Source organism: Bubalus bubalis, chromosome 7 (assembly GCF_019923935.1).
Source record: "Bubalus bubalis isolate 160015118507 breed Murrah chromosome 7, NDDB_SH_1, whole genome shotgun sequence".
In the NCBI taxonomy this organism is placed as follows: Eukaryota; Metazoa; Chordata; class Mammalia; order Artiodactyla; family Bovidae; genus Bubalus; species Bubalus bubalis.
This window is the reverse complement of record NC_059163.1, coordinates 59931568-59946044: the sequence shown is the minus strand read 5'-3', so window position 1 is coordinate 59946044 and position 14477 is coordinate 59931568. Positions and strand designations below refer to the sequence as shown.

Below are 14477 nucleotides of genomic sequence, written 5' to 3'. Positions count from 1 at the left end.
CCCTTCTCTAATATGAGAAGGCGACTGATGAGCAAAAATGGTAACACTGACAGATCAAATTTTAAAATAATTAAACCTTTCCTGGTGTTCCTCCGGGAACACACAACTCCTGTGTGTTCTGCCACCCTTTCCTGTTGGAGACCCAAAGAGAGTTGGGCCTGGGTGTGGGCAGGGCAGGGCAGAGATACACTGTGCTCCCACTTCATGGAACCGGGGTGGGAAGAGCTGTTCCCAGGTTAACCCTGCAGCAGAGCGTGAGGCCAGGAGGGTAGGCGAGGATGGGAGCGCGTGGAGCCCCATGGGGGCCTGCTGATGGCTTTCCAGCAGTGGGGTAATGTGTGCAGGGCGTGTTGGGGAAGGTTTGCTGCAGAGAGAGGTAGAGTAGCAGGAAAGATGAACACAGGAAATCAGAAAAGGTTATTGCTGTCCTCATAAATCATATTCTTGCCTGGGAAATCCCATGGAGCATGATGGGCTACAGTCCATGGTGTTGCAGAGTCGGACACAACTGAGCGACTAACGCTTTCCCTTAAATTAAGTTCAGGTAAACCAATCTGGATTGATGAAATGCTTTCTCACAGGGCTGGGGAAGAACACTGGAATGTATCTTCCTCCCTTTGCTGAGACTGAATAAGCAAGGTGAACGTTTCCCTCGTGGCTTTGGTGCACTTCTGCCTTTGACGAGGCCATTAATTCTCACCTGGGTCCATGCGTGGCCCCAACTGAGCATCTCTTTCTTCAGGCACTTTTCTGCTCCCTGGAAACACACTTCCCCATCAGTCACATTCCAGAATGGGAGGGGGAGGTGGGATTTGACAGGTGTCAACCTCACAGGCCTCCAGAACAAAAGAAATCTTTACATTTTGTCTGAGTACCAGCTTTTTGTGAAAATCAGGATGTTGAGAGCATTTTATTTTAACCTCTTTTTGAGAGGCGACTGTTTTGTACAAAAGAAAATGCCTGCTGCTCCCCAGTGTGTATCAGAGTACTGCCTATGGTTTAAAAGTACAGTAAGTCGCCCATATACGAAGCTTCAAGTTATGAACTTTCAAAGATGCAGATGTGGATCTGGTTCAACCAAGGAACCAGAACCTGTCCCATCAGTGTCAGCCATGAGTGAAATTGCAGCTTGCCCTGCGTCCTATTGCTGACGATCCTTTAGCTCTGCCATCCCCCACCTCCTCTCCCTCCTCCAGTCAGTAACTCTTCTTACCTGTTCACTCAATGCCAGCCCTTGTATGTCAGCTCTTATACTGTACTTTTCAAGGTACTGCACTGTCAGATTAAAAATGTTTGTGTTTTTGTTTATTATTTCTGTGAAAAGTTTATACACCTATTATAGTACAGCACTGTATAGCCGATAGTGTTAGTTGGGGACCTAGACTAACTTTGTTGGACTTACAAATTGAACTTAGGCACGCTCTCTCGAAATGGAACTCATCGTATGTAGGGGACTTACTGTGTAGAAATGTGTGAGTTGTGTGAAGCACTTGCAGGGAAACAAGTAGTCTGGGGAGAGCTGATCAGGGCGTGGTGGGGCAGGGCGCTGGCGCTGGCATGGGGTGCAGTAGAGAGCCACAGGTCTCTGGAGAGCAGATGCCTATTGAGAGGATGCAGAGTTTTCTTTCTGTTATAGATTGAAATCCAAATATCTGCAGGCCTGAAGGTGGTTCTCATTTCTCTCACCTGAAAGCATGATTAATTGCTGATTTTTTAATTGCAAAGAACAAAAAGTTGTTCTAAGCACAACCAGCTGACTTTGTTTACAGAGCTGATTTATGACATGATCCCACTTGTAAAGATCTGTTGCTTTAACTTGAAGCACATTGGACTTCTGGTTCAATAGACTTTCTTTTTAAAAACTTACAGCTAATGTGTTTTGTTTTTACAGGGCGAACCTTTCCAACACATCCGTACTACTCTGCTCAGCTAGGAGCAGGGCAGCTGTCACTTTACAACATCCTAAAGGCCTACTCGCTTCTAGACCAAGAAGTGGGCTATTGCCAAGGTCTCAGCTTTGTAGCAGGCATCCTGCTGCTTCATATGGGTGAAGAAGAGGCGTTTAACATGCTCAAGTTTCTGATGTTTGACATGGGACTGCGGAAACAATATCGGCCGGACATGATTATTTTACAGGTAGAAAGCCTTCCTTCTGCCTGTGATAAAGTTGAATGCTAAAATAAACATGTTTATGATCCCTTTCCAAGTGTATCTAAGGAAATTTCCCACCATCAGTTATCATTGTAGCATCTGTCACTGCTGAGAACTTTCTCTGTGCTAACCTTACACCAGGTGGTTCATGCGCATTTATTTACCTCCTCCACCTTCAGGAAGGCAGTGTTGATCCCAGCTTATAGACAGGAAAGCTAAGGCTCAGAAAAGTTACATAGTAAATAATCTGAGCCCGTCACACAGTAGCAGGTGGCAGAGCTGGGATATAAACCCAGGCCTGTCTGACTCCAGGGCCCTTGCTGCTGCTGCTGCTAAGTCGCTTCAGTCGTGTCCGACTCTGTGCGACCCCATAGACGGCAGCCCACAAGGCTCCCCAGTCCCTGGGATTCTCCAGGGCCCGCCCTTTTACCTTTTCTCTTTGAATCCACCTTCAGGTAGTCTGAGTCCCACCTCCCAGTGTATTTGCTATTTCCTCTGCCAGGGACTCCCCCCCACCCCCATCCCTGAGCTCCTGCCACCCTGGGTCCAGCCCAGTTGGAAAAGTTATTTTCTCCATCTTGAGATAAACCCTTGTCATCTTACTTTAACTCGCCTGTGTTATAAACCTGAAGAAGTCACACTTGTCCTGCCTCTGGAGGGGTTGGGGGGATTCAGCAGGAACTTACTACGGGAACAGGTTCAGTAGGTTCCTGCTACAGAATGCTTCCCTCCCACTTTACTCTCTGCCAGAGGCTGGCTTTTTATCTCCAACTCTCCTAGCTTTGAGTTTCGCTAATAACATGTATTTGTAAGAGAACTTACAGATCATTTTCATGAGGCAGATGTGGAGCATCTCTTAGCTGAAGAGCCCTGCCCTGAGTGCCGGCCAGCCCCAGCCTTGTGGCAGCAGCCCCGGCGAGCACTGGCTGGACAAGAGAGAACTGAGGGCAGGGTCTAGGGAGCCATGTGGCCAGTCTCATGGTCCTTCTCTTTCCTCTCCGAGTGGGGATGGAGGCTGCTGCCTCCCTGAGACCCTGTGTGTGTCCCTGCAGATCCAGATGTACCAGCTCTCGAGGCTGCTCCACGACTACCACAGGGACCTCTACAACCACCTGGAGGAGCACGAGATTGGCCCCAGCCTCTACGCTGCGCCCTGGTTCCTCACCGTGTTTGCCTCACAGTTCCCCCTGGGCTTCGTCGCCAGAGTCTTTGGTGAGTGTGTGTAAGGCTGCTTGCAGAACCTGGGTTCTCAGGTTCGATGGGAACTGGGTATGGTTTCTCCATGGTTGTGGTTCTTATTTTCAGACCTGTATCTGCAGGAACAGGACGTTGTCATTTTCATTTAGTGAGGAAGTTGAGTTCTGTGAGTTTCAGGACCTGCTTGATTTCTGATGATCAGGGCCACCCCTCGATGCCTTCTTGTGGGAATAAGGTCCAATTTCCTCCTGCCAGGCTCTCACTGGAGCAGATGTCCTGAAGGCTAGACCGAGGAGCCAGGTGCATGGTCCAGAGACATTTCTCCTGAACTGTCTTCCTCCACCTGTCTGGCCCAGGGCTTGCTCACTGACAGCTCCTTAAGGCTTCTCAGCCGGGGACTTCTGGGCCACTCTTCTTTCTGGGTTTCCTCTGCATCTCCTCTTCCTTCTCCTCTCTCCTCTTCTACCCTTGGCTCTACTTGGCTTCCTCTGCTGCCCAGCTCTTGAAAGCGCCTCTGTATCACTGACTCATGGTCTGTTCTCACACGCCCCCACCTCAACTTTCTGCCCTTGTGACCATAGGTGGGTCACATTTCAAACCATCTCCCCTTTTCTCAATTTACTTTTCAAGAAGATTGTCTCTGTCAAAGTTAAATAAATGTTTACATGTCAAGTCTGAAAACTGCCTCCTTGTCAATTATGCTTCAATTTAAAGAAATTAAAACTTAAAAATGTAAAAGTCTGCCTTGACGTGGCAGGGAAAGCAGCTGAGTGAGGTGCTGTGAACAGTCAGCTCCAGTACACAGTCTGCTTTCCCTGCTTCAGGATGAAGCGGTGACTCGGACAGTTCTTTTTATCTGTTTATTGTGGAGAAAGCGGTTATTAAAGAATTGATCATCATCACATACCGAGTGGTTTTAAGTACCATTTCTGTTGAGTCACTTGATAACTTTAAAACCTGTGCTTTTTTTTTTTTTAACTTTATGTATTTATTGGTTGTGCTGGGTCTTTGTTGCTGTGCAGACTTTTCTCTGGGGTGAGTAGGAGCTACTCTTAGCTGCGGTACACAGGCTTCTCCTTGTGGTTTCTCTTGTGGAGCACAGGCTCTAAGGTGTGCGGGCTTTAGTAGCTGCAATTCCTGGGCTCTAGAGCACAAAGCTCATCCTAATGACTTCCTAAATAAAGCTAAAGCCACAAAAGCAGGGTCGTCTTCTCCATACTGTGCAGTCAGAGGTGGGTCTCAGAGTTTCTCATACATTATGCATAACAATGCCAGTGTCTGTGATTCCTGGATCCTGCCAACCCCATGTCCTGCTGGCTCAAGGGCTCAGGGCTCCTGAGATTATAGGCAGGACGTGGGGACTTAGGGCAGCGTTGTCTTGTGATATCACTGTTCCAATACTTAAAAGCAAACCATTTTATTAATAGGTTTCCTAGAAAAGATAGGTTTTTAAAAAACCGTTTCTGTATTTAGCATGGGTGACTTAGCTCCATGATAGTGGATAGCTTCATTTTAAATCCCAAAGCCTACCATTCACAGTAGGCTTTTTTGGTCTGAAGCCATTTCATTATAGGCATTTAGGCCTGGATAAACCTGAAAACACGTGAACTTTTGTTAACTATTCAGCATTTTATATTAGAGAAGGCAATGGCACCCCACTCCAGTACTCTTGCCTGGAAAATCCCATGGACAGAGGAGCCTGGTGGGCTGCAGTCCATGGGGTCATTATGAGTCGGACACAACTGAGCGACTTCACTTTCACTTTTCATTTTCATGTGTTGGAGAAGGAAATGGCAACCCACTCCAGTGTTCTTGCCTGGAGAATCCCAGGGACGGGGGAGCCTGGTGGGCTGCCGTCTGTGGGGTCGCACAGAGTCGGACACGACTGAAGTGACTTAGCAGCAGCATTTTATAAGTAAAGGAATCTATCTGTTTGCGGTCAACATAGCCCATATATAGGTTAATAGTTGTGACTCAGGCTGGTAAAGAATCTGCCTGCAGTGGGGCAATGGGGGAAACCTGGGTTCAATCCCTGGGTTGGGAAGATCTCCTGGAGAAGGGCATGGCAACCCACTCCAGTATTCTTGCCTGGAGAATCCCATGGACAGAGGAGCCTAGTGGGCTACAGTCCATGGGGTTGCAAAGAGTCGGACACAACTGAGTAGCCAACACTTTGAGTTTACTTTTTACCTCTAGTTCAGTATGCACTGCTTGGAGGGACAGCTGCCAGTAATGCCTGTGCTCGACCTTCACGTCGAGCTGTGATGAGCCTGTGCTCATCACACTCTTCTGGTCGTCACATAATGTGGAATCGCCCCCTCCTGTATTTTTCCTCTTGGGTGCAGAGGGGCCCTCCTGGGAGAGATGCTTGTTGTTTTCATCTTCTAACATCTATCTTTGGGGGAAAAGCCTGAAAAATAGGACCATTCTTGCTCCTGCTGGAGGTGGCAGCTGTGCTATTATTAGGCTCCAGATGTTTTCTGTAGGGCATTTTGCCAAGTTAGATGAGAGAGGAGGTGGAATATAAAAACTGAAAGTTTGGCAAAACACAAAAGCCACCTGTAACGTAGGGAAGGATTCTGAGAGGCTTCAGGACTAAAAGAGACTGGAAAACAAGGTTGTTTGGATGGCCTGGAAAAACAGCTCTTCAGGGTAACATGATACCGTGGTGAAGAAGCGAGTCTTCACAGAGTCTGTGCGGTTGTTCTGTGGCAAGGCTGCTGTCCTCATTCATCTCCCTCCTACCCGATCCTGGGAGGGATGTGGGGGGGGGTCACAGTGGGAGGACTGCAGCCTCCCAGAGAAAGTGCAGGAGAGGGATCACCCTAGACAAAGACGACGGTGGCTGCAAAAGAGAGGCAGGGTAAGTTCACCTAACTGGCCATGTGCCTGGAGTTGATCATTTTCCCCCACAGGAAAATTGAACTTCTGTTTCATGGGGAGTTTCAAATAGAGTGCCCATACAGGTTAACATGATGATAGGGCTGCTGAAGTGTCTTCAAGGCAAAGTAGTTACTTGCAGTGTTCTCAGCAAGCAGTTTGCAAAGTGGTGGAGTCAGCTGAATTTTAGGTTCCCTCTTCTGCCAGCTAAACCCCTTTGCCTGTTTTGTTGGTGGCTCAAAAAAGGAGGGTTGGCCATGAGGTCGTGAGTGGGGCTCCTCCCACACTGCTGGAAGCCTTCACAGCTCACTTCCTCGTGCAGGGATGTTCAAATGCAGAAAATCAACTCACTTTTCCAAGGAGATTATTGTGTTTTTAAATTCCAGTCTGTAAGTGTTTAAGAATTGGGAGATGGGCAGAAATGACAATAGCTGAATTGGGGCAGTGGGTTTATAGGTAACATTTTCTGTACTATTAATTAAAAGTTACTTAATTTTTGAACTTTCTGGAGGGAGAATAAGGTACTCGCACCTTACCTGCTCCTCCAGGCTCCTGTGTGCTTTCACCCCCGTCTGCATTTCCACCTGCTTTTCCTTCTGCTCAGAGTATTACTCCCTGATTTCTTATCTGGGGAGTTTCTATGGGTTCTTCAAGGTCAGGCTCTGCAGCCACCTTTACTTGGGGCATACTCTCTCCCCTGCTTCTGTCCTCCTTCACTTGATGGCATTTATAGCTGCCTTGTCTCTTCCATTCACCTGCAGCTCCCCCCACCCTAAAAAAAAAAGAAAATTTTTTTTGCCTCTAACTTATAGATTTATGCCCCTGTCTTTTAAAATTCTATTTCTAAAAAAAAAATAAATAAAATAAAATAAAATAAAATTCTATTTCTTCTTACATTATTATTCCAGTAGTTAGGTCACTTTCCCAAACTTAGGCACCCAACAGTGAGTTACTAGTTCTATACTTGAGCCCCAGGGCATTGGAGTCTCTTTTTTGAATGGCTTCACCTCTGGGGAAGGGAAAGCGAGGGTGGGCTGACTGAGCAGCCTCTTGCCTCCCCTCTGTGCATAGTCCATGTGGGAATCGTTAGCATTTGCCAGCCATTCTAAGGCAAAAAATGGCAAGAACTAGAAAATAACTCTAATAAAGTTGTTTGAATTCTTCAGAGTGAAAAAAAATTTTTATTTCATTCAGTTCATTTGCTCAGTAGTGTCTGACTCTTTGCAACCCCATGGACTGCAGCACGCCAGGCCTCCCTGTCCATCACCAACTCCTGGAGCTTACCAAGACTCATGTCCATTGCATCAGTGATGCCATCCAACCATCTCATCCTGTGTCGTCCCCTTCTCTTCCCACCTTCAGTCTTTCCTAGCATCAGGGTCTTTTCCAAGGAGTCAGTTCTTCACATCAGGTGGCCAGAGTATTGGAGCTTCAGCTTCAACATCAGTCCTTCCAATGAATATTCAGGACTGATTTCCTTTAGGATGGACTGGCTGGATCTCCTTGCAGTCCAAGGGACTCTCAAATGTCTTCTCCAACACCACAGTTCAAAAGCATCAATTCTTCAGCGCTCAGCTTTCTTTATAGTCCAGCTCTCACATCCATACATGACCAAACCATAGCTTTGACTAGACGGACCTTTGTTGGCAAAGTAATGTCTTTGCTTTTTAATATGCTGTCTAGGTTGGTCATAACTTTCCTTCTAAGGAGTAAGTGTCTTTTAATTTCATGGCTGCAGTCACCATCTGCAGTGATTTTGGAGCCCAGAAAAATAAAGTCAGCCACTGTTTTTCCACTGTTTCCCTATCTATTTGCCATGAAGTGTTGGGACCAGATGCCATGATCTTAGTTTTCTGAATGTTGAGCTTTAAGCCAACTTTTTCACTCTCCTCTTTCATTTTCATCAAGAGGCTCTTTAGTTCTTCTTCACTTTCTGCTATAAGGGTCGTGTCATCTACATATCTGAGGTTATTGATATTTCTCCCGGCAATCTTGATTCCAGCTTGTGCTTCCTCCAGCCCAGCGTTTCTCATGATGTACTGTGCATATAAGTTAAATAAGCAGGGTGACAATATACAGCCTTGACGTACTCCTTTTCCTATTTGGAACCAGTCTGTTGTTCCATGTCCAGTTCTAATTGTTGCTTCTTGACCTGCATACAGATTTCTCAGGAGGCAGGTCAGGTGGTCTAGTAGTCCCAGCTCTTTCAGAATTTTACACAGTTTATTGTGATCCACACAGTCAAAGGCTTTGGCATAGTCAAGAAAGCAGAAATAGATGTTTTTCTGGAACTCTCTTGCTTTTTCGATGATCCAGCGGATGTTGGCAATCTGATCTCTGGTTCCTCTGTCTTTCCTAAAACCAGCTTGGAGCCCCCCAAAATAAAAATCTCTCACTGTTTCCATTGTTTCCCCATCTATTTGCCATGAAGTGATGGGACCAGATACCATGATCTTAGTTTTCTGAATGTTGAGTTTTAAGCCAACTTTTTCACTCTCTTCTTTCACTTTCATCAAGAGGCTCTTTAGTTCTTCGCTTTCTGCCATAAGGGTGATGTCATCTGCATATCTGAGGTTATTGGTATTTCTCCCGGCAATCTTGATTCCCGCTTGTGCTTCATCTAGCCCGGCATTTCTCATGATGTACTCTGCATATAAGTTAAACAAGCAGTATACTTGTATTTAATAATGTACTTTTGCAATGGTGTAGGCTTTTTACAGTTTTTAGAGATCTTTACGTCTCTAAACTCCTTATTTCAAAGCAGAAGAAAATGGGCATTTTTTTCACTTGCAGCATCAGAAATTAGGGTAGAGTATACAAATCTTTGTTTTACCTATGAAAACATGTGTTTTAGTAATAACTCCTTTGAAATCCAGAGAATTTCTGGAAAAACAGACTAAAAGGTTTTTTTCCACAGTTCAACTTTTGAAGTGTGTTTGAATTTAGTATATTTTTGGAGTGAAAAAAAGATCTGAACCTGTGACAAAATTTTAGCAGTATGTTTGCATACATTGTTTTCTTAGTATTATCTTGATAACCCTATCTGAAATGTCAGGATCTTATAATTTAGGGTTGTGTTTCCCACTGTCCCGCTTTTCAGTGTGTGTGAAAGGGGACAGTGTATCATTTTATCAGCAACTGGGTCCGTATTAACTTCTGGCTTTTCTGTGTTTTCCCAGATATGATCTTTCTTCAGGGATCAGAGGTCATATTTAAAGTGGCTTTAAGTCTGCTGGGAAGCCATAAGCCCTTGATTCTGCAGCATGAAAACCTAGAAACCATAGTTGACTTTATAAAAAGCACACTACCCAACCTGGGCTTGGTGCAGATGGAGAAGACTATCAGTCAGGTATGGTTCAGTCTGGACCTTCCAGAAGCTCTGTAATCCTGGATGTGCAGAAGCTGAATTTCTTCCTTCCTTCCTTTTCTTTCTCTTTCTCTCCCTCCCCCTCTCCGTCCATTTCCCACCACTCAGGACCTACCAAGTCCTGAGTAGCTTGAAGGAGGCACAGCTCAAGGCCTTGTTCCATGACTAAGTGTGTGTCTGAGTGTGCATGTGCTGTGAGTGTGACACCCAGCACAGTTTCTTACAGTTTGTAAGAATTGTAACTGTAATTTCTTACAGTTAAGAGGCTTCACCCCTCATCGTTTGTTCTTCCAAAATTCATAGCTTTTTATTCCTTGTAGGCTTTTGTAAAATGAGTGCTTTGATCTTTGTGCTGAATGGCATTAATTGGAATCTTCTAAAATATCTTGCTATGAAGTTGTGATAAAGAGTGTATATTCTATAAGTTTGTTTCATGGTGTGTGTGTTTGTGAATAGTATTCAGTTCCACATCTGTGGTCCCATACCTCTGGTTTCTGTGTGCAGTAGAATTGCATGTATGCATGTATCACTCTCTGAAATGTTAAGAGGTTGAGAGTGAGGTGACTTGGGAACTGCAGCTTGACCAGTTGTTAAATGGTCTGGGGTAGGAGTGGGAGCAGATTGTGACTCTGTGTCAGGAAGACTCTTCCAGTAATGATTGCTGACCAGGTAGGGCTGAGCTGCCTTGCAGAAGGTGAGGTCACCCTTGAAAGTGTCCCGAGGCCAGATGGCTGAGTGCTGCGGAAGGGATCTCAGCAGTGGGCCACCACAGACTCAGCGGCCGGGCCTCTCATAAGCCCAACACTTACAGCAATTATGTTAAAACAAATAGTGAAATAAAGATATGTTTTTTAAAAATCTGAGAATTCCTGCTTACCTGAGAGTGGTGGGCTGCATGCACACATGCAGCAGTCTGTGGTTCCATTTGCTGCTCCTCCTCCAGTGCTGAGCCCAGAGGAGGAGGCACGTCTGGCCTGAGAGAGAGAGAGGGTTTTGCCCCGGTGCCGCTTTGGGTCTCTGCACATTTCATTTACTTGTGAAGGAGCAGTGCTTTTCAACTCTGCACTTTCTTCTCAAGAGAGGCTTTTACTTCCCTGGCGCCTTCCTCTCAGTGTGAATCGCTCTGACTTATCGACGCCCTACTTTTTGCCAGGTTCTGAGCAACTCTGCATATACACACCTGATCTTATTCAGTCATGACCTCCTGAGAAGACATCTGATTTTAACTCATGAGAAACCTAGGGTTCAGAGTGGTTAATTAGCTGGCCCACAGTCACACGGCCAAGAAGTGGAAAGGTGTTGTTTCAGACTGAGGCTGTCTGTTGGCAAATGCTTTAGCAACTACTCAGCTCCACCAAGTGCCTCCAGGTATCATTTAATGAGTTTTCCTGTATTGTCCATTAAGACAGAATCCTCCACCCTGTGATGCTTTCCTTTCTGACCTTGCCGAGCATTTACTCTCTTTCAGAGCATTCATTGCACATCCTTCTGTGTTTTGGCTGCTGGGGCGAACGTGAGAGCCTTGGTTTCCTAGACCCAAGTCTGTGCCAGTGACCGCCTTGACCTGCTGCCTGGGCTCAAAGGCGGGCAGCCTCGCTGATGTTATTACCTTCTGGATATTGAGCCCCAGGGGAAAAAAAATCCCGTTTTCCTCCCCTCTTCTCTAAAGGAAACTCACTAGGATATGAGGATGTTCTTTAAATGTTGGAAGAATAGAAATGGTCACAGCGTGGAGAGAGGACAATTGTGTGTGTGTGTGTGTGTACCTGAGTTGTTTTAGGTACATGTTTTGAATGTGGTAATCTTTTATTCCATCGGCTCCCTAACAACTCTGGGACATGGTGTATAGCTTCATAATTTTCATTTTTATTGCTGGGACACTGGGCACAGAGGGAGTAAATGCCCAGCACCCTGTATAGGGTGGCAGAGCCGAGAGTGTAATAGACTCTGGGACACCAGGGCCCAGCCTATGCAGAAAAGGAGTGTGTAACACAGTGATTGCAAGTGTGGTGGGAGCTCCAGGAGTGCATGTGCAGGGCTGCAGGAGCAGGCTGTGCAGGGAGTGAGCAGTGAGCGGGGCTGGCAGGGAGCTGAGGGAATTGGGTTCAGCCAGGCCTTTTCTAGGAGAAGGCAATGGCACTCCACTCTAGTACTGTTGCCTGGAAAATCCCATGGACAGAGGAGCCTGGTGGGCTGCCGTCTGTGGGGTCGCACAGAGTCAGACGCGACTGAAGCGACTTAGCAGCAGCAGCAGCAGCAGGCCTTTTCCGCACAGGGCCAGGGAGAAAGTGTCTCAGGCTTTGTGGGCCATAAGGTCACATGAGGTCAGCCTCTGGAGCCTGAACGTGGCCAGAGCCAGTGTGTGTGTGGAGTGAAATGACTGTGCTGCAATAAAGCTTTGTTTGCAAAGCATGCGGTGGGACAGCCCTGGTGCACGAGCTGCAGTCAACTGTCCTGCAGTTACAGCACGTGCAAAGGCACAGGGTGAGAGACGTTCTAGGCACGGCTTCAGCTTTCTTGGGGGGAGGTGGGGGATTGGATGTGGCATGTAGGGACACAGCATCTGCTGCTGAGGTCCAGGTTTTCAGCCTGTCACAGGTCTCGCTGGGAAACCAGATTCACCGTGCCAGGCCTCTCTGGCCCTTCTCCCCTCCCACATGGTCCATCTGGAGCTTGACCTCTGTGGGCTGTCAAGCTTTCTGTTTTCTCGCTGCCCCTCCCCTTCCTGCAGAGGGTGCTCTAGTCTCAATTTCAGCTTAGAGGTACACCTTTGGAGAGCCTGCAGGGTGGAAATGATACTGTGTTCCTTGCACGTGGCTGAGTTAATTGTCCTGTGTGTGAAGGGATGGAGCCGGGTGGCACCCCTGTGATAGACGAGCTGCGTTTCACTAAATGCCTTCTCTGTGGAAACCTCAACTTGAGCCTCTGGGACACAGTCTGCATCCAGGGTGGGCAGAGTCACCAAGGACGGGGCCCTGCAGCTCCCGCTGAACACAGACGGGCTCAGAGCCGCCGCCAAGAGGCCGGCCCAGAGCTGACAGGGTCCAGGGCACGGCGGCAAGGGGCTCTGGGGCAGCTGCTCAGCGTGACTTAGTTGTCAGTGGAATGTAAGCCTTAACAACCCTCTCTCAGGAAGGGGGAAGCCCTGGGAATAAACAGAAAGGAAGGGAAGGGAGGTCAGGGCTGTCTCATCACAGCACGTGCCCTGCAGCCTCAGGTCAGTGCAAGGAAGATTGCAGGGGTGGGGGTTGGGAGGATGGAGCCCATAGCCCACATTCAGCATCCTGCAGGCCCTGCCTCAAGGGGGCTTCTGACCAGTACCATTGTCCTACCACATAGAACTTACGCAGAATCCAGGCCCGCCCCCCAGACCTGCTGAGTCAGAATCTGCCTTTCAGCAAGTTCCCCGGGGGAGCCACACACACCTTGGAAAGGCTGCAGTGGGTGACTCCATCGTAAACACGCCAGACAGGTCTCGGTTCTGCATGAGCTGGTAGGAGAGAAATCGGCATCTCGCCAAAGCTCCCTTGTTCAGAAGATGCTCTTCAGAATCACAGTGGTGAGGCTGCCCCTTCTGCCTTGGGAGGAGTCCTCGCGGCTCGGGCAGGTTGTGCTGTTGCGAGTTTGTTAAAAGGCCAATCGCTGCCATACCAAGAGGGTAGGGATATGGTGGGGAGGCGTCCTTTACCTCTGGCATTGTTGAGAATTGCTTGCATTGTGGTGATAATAAAAAGCAGACCAACTTTCAGTTGGGTTTATTACTATTTTTAAATTCCCCGCAGACATTGAACCCCTCTATTTTGATACCTGGGCAGATGCTCCACCATTGAGACTGCCCCCCACCACCCTGGCTGGGGGGAAGGGTGTGGGGGTGGGGAGGGTGCAAAGTATGTGACTAGTTCTGTTGCCATCAAGGTTGGTGGCTTCATTGTAGTGTCCACAGACAGCAGAGAGAAAAAGACACTGAGTCTCCAATAGCAGATGAGCCAAGAATGCAAAGGAATTCACTAAAGGAGACTCATAGAGCAGACTAATAATAGCTGGGGAAGTATGTAGCTTTGTGCATAATTTAAATGTAAATAATGTATAATTCTTTACCTTCCTAGATTAACAGAATGAAACATTTTAAGGCCAGTACCCAATGCCAAGGGTGTACTGTGTCTGGCACATTCTTAATGTTGCTAGTGGCATTGTGTGTTGATTATTCCTATTCGGGAAGCAATTTGGCAGTGTGTATCATGAGCCAGTAAAATATTCGTATCCTTTGATTCAGTAATCCCATTTCTTGGAATGCATGCTTAGGAAATAAGCCAAAATATGGGAAAAGCAGTACATACGAAGATGTTTAGAGTTGTCGTTTATAACAGAAACTTGCAAGTAACTAGATAGCCAACATTCGATGACTGGATTAACATGATTATTGATGCATCAACTTGATAGAATACCACGAAGCCATTTATAATTGCGGTTTTGAAGAATACAGCAATGTGAAAAAACATCCTTGGAGGACCAGGGCGCTGTCACTGCCAGCTGCGTGCTGCCGCAGTCGGGGATAGATTTCTGGGCATGACTGCAAGGCTGTGTGTGTTTTGGCACCAGGAGGTGGTGATGCAATTAAGCAGAGATGCCTGTGACCAGGGATGGTTCCTCGGGATTAATGGGGGCCTGCGAGAGCACCCCGCCCTGTGCACAGCCGAGAGCCCCTGACCTCAGCCCCTCTGCATCAAAGGCCCAAGGTTTCATCCCCGGGTGTTCCAGGTTAGGACCTCACTCAGAAACCTGGGTGAAAAAAGAGACATATGTGTGCGCGTGGCATTTATCCCGGACTGTATTTGTGATTACACACGAATGTCTTGGTTTGTGTGTGTGCGGCCTTTGTGCT

The 14477-nt window shown here is 47.2% G+C and overlaps 1 protein-coding gene across 12 annotated transcripts in view; it reads left to right on the top strand.

The window, feature by feature from the left end:
- Positions 1–14477, top strand: part of TBC1D1 (TBC1 domain family member 1) — a 224205-nt gene that overhangs the window by 203955 nt on the left and 5773 nt on the right. For 10 of the 12 annotated variants that reach the window (XM_006055896.4, XM_044945997.2, XM_044945999.1 and 7 more), the window contains 3 exons: positions 1892–2136; positions 3204–3363; positions 9408–9577. In XM_006055896.4, coding sequence (XP_006055958.4) covers positions 1892–2136; positions 3204–3363; positions 9408–9577 — 575 coding nt within the window. Of the gene's footprint in view, positions 1–1891; positions 2137–3203; positions 3364–6061; positions 6212–9407; positions 9578–14477 lie in introns of those variants that run through there. The other 2 variants (XM_044945998.1, XM_044946000.2) reach the window with 2 other exon arrangements.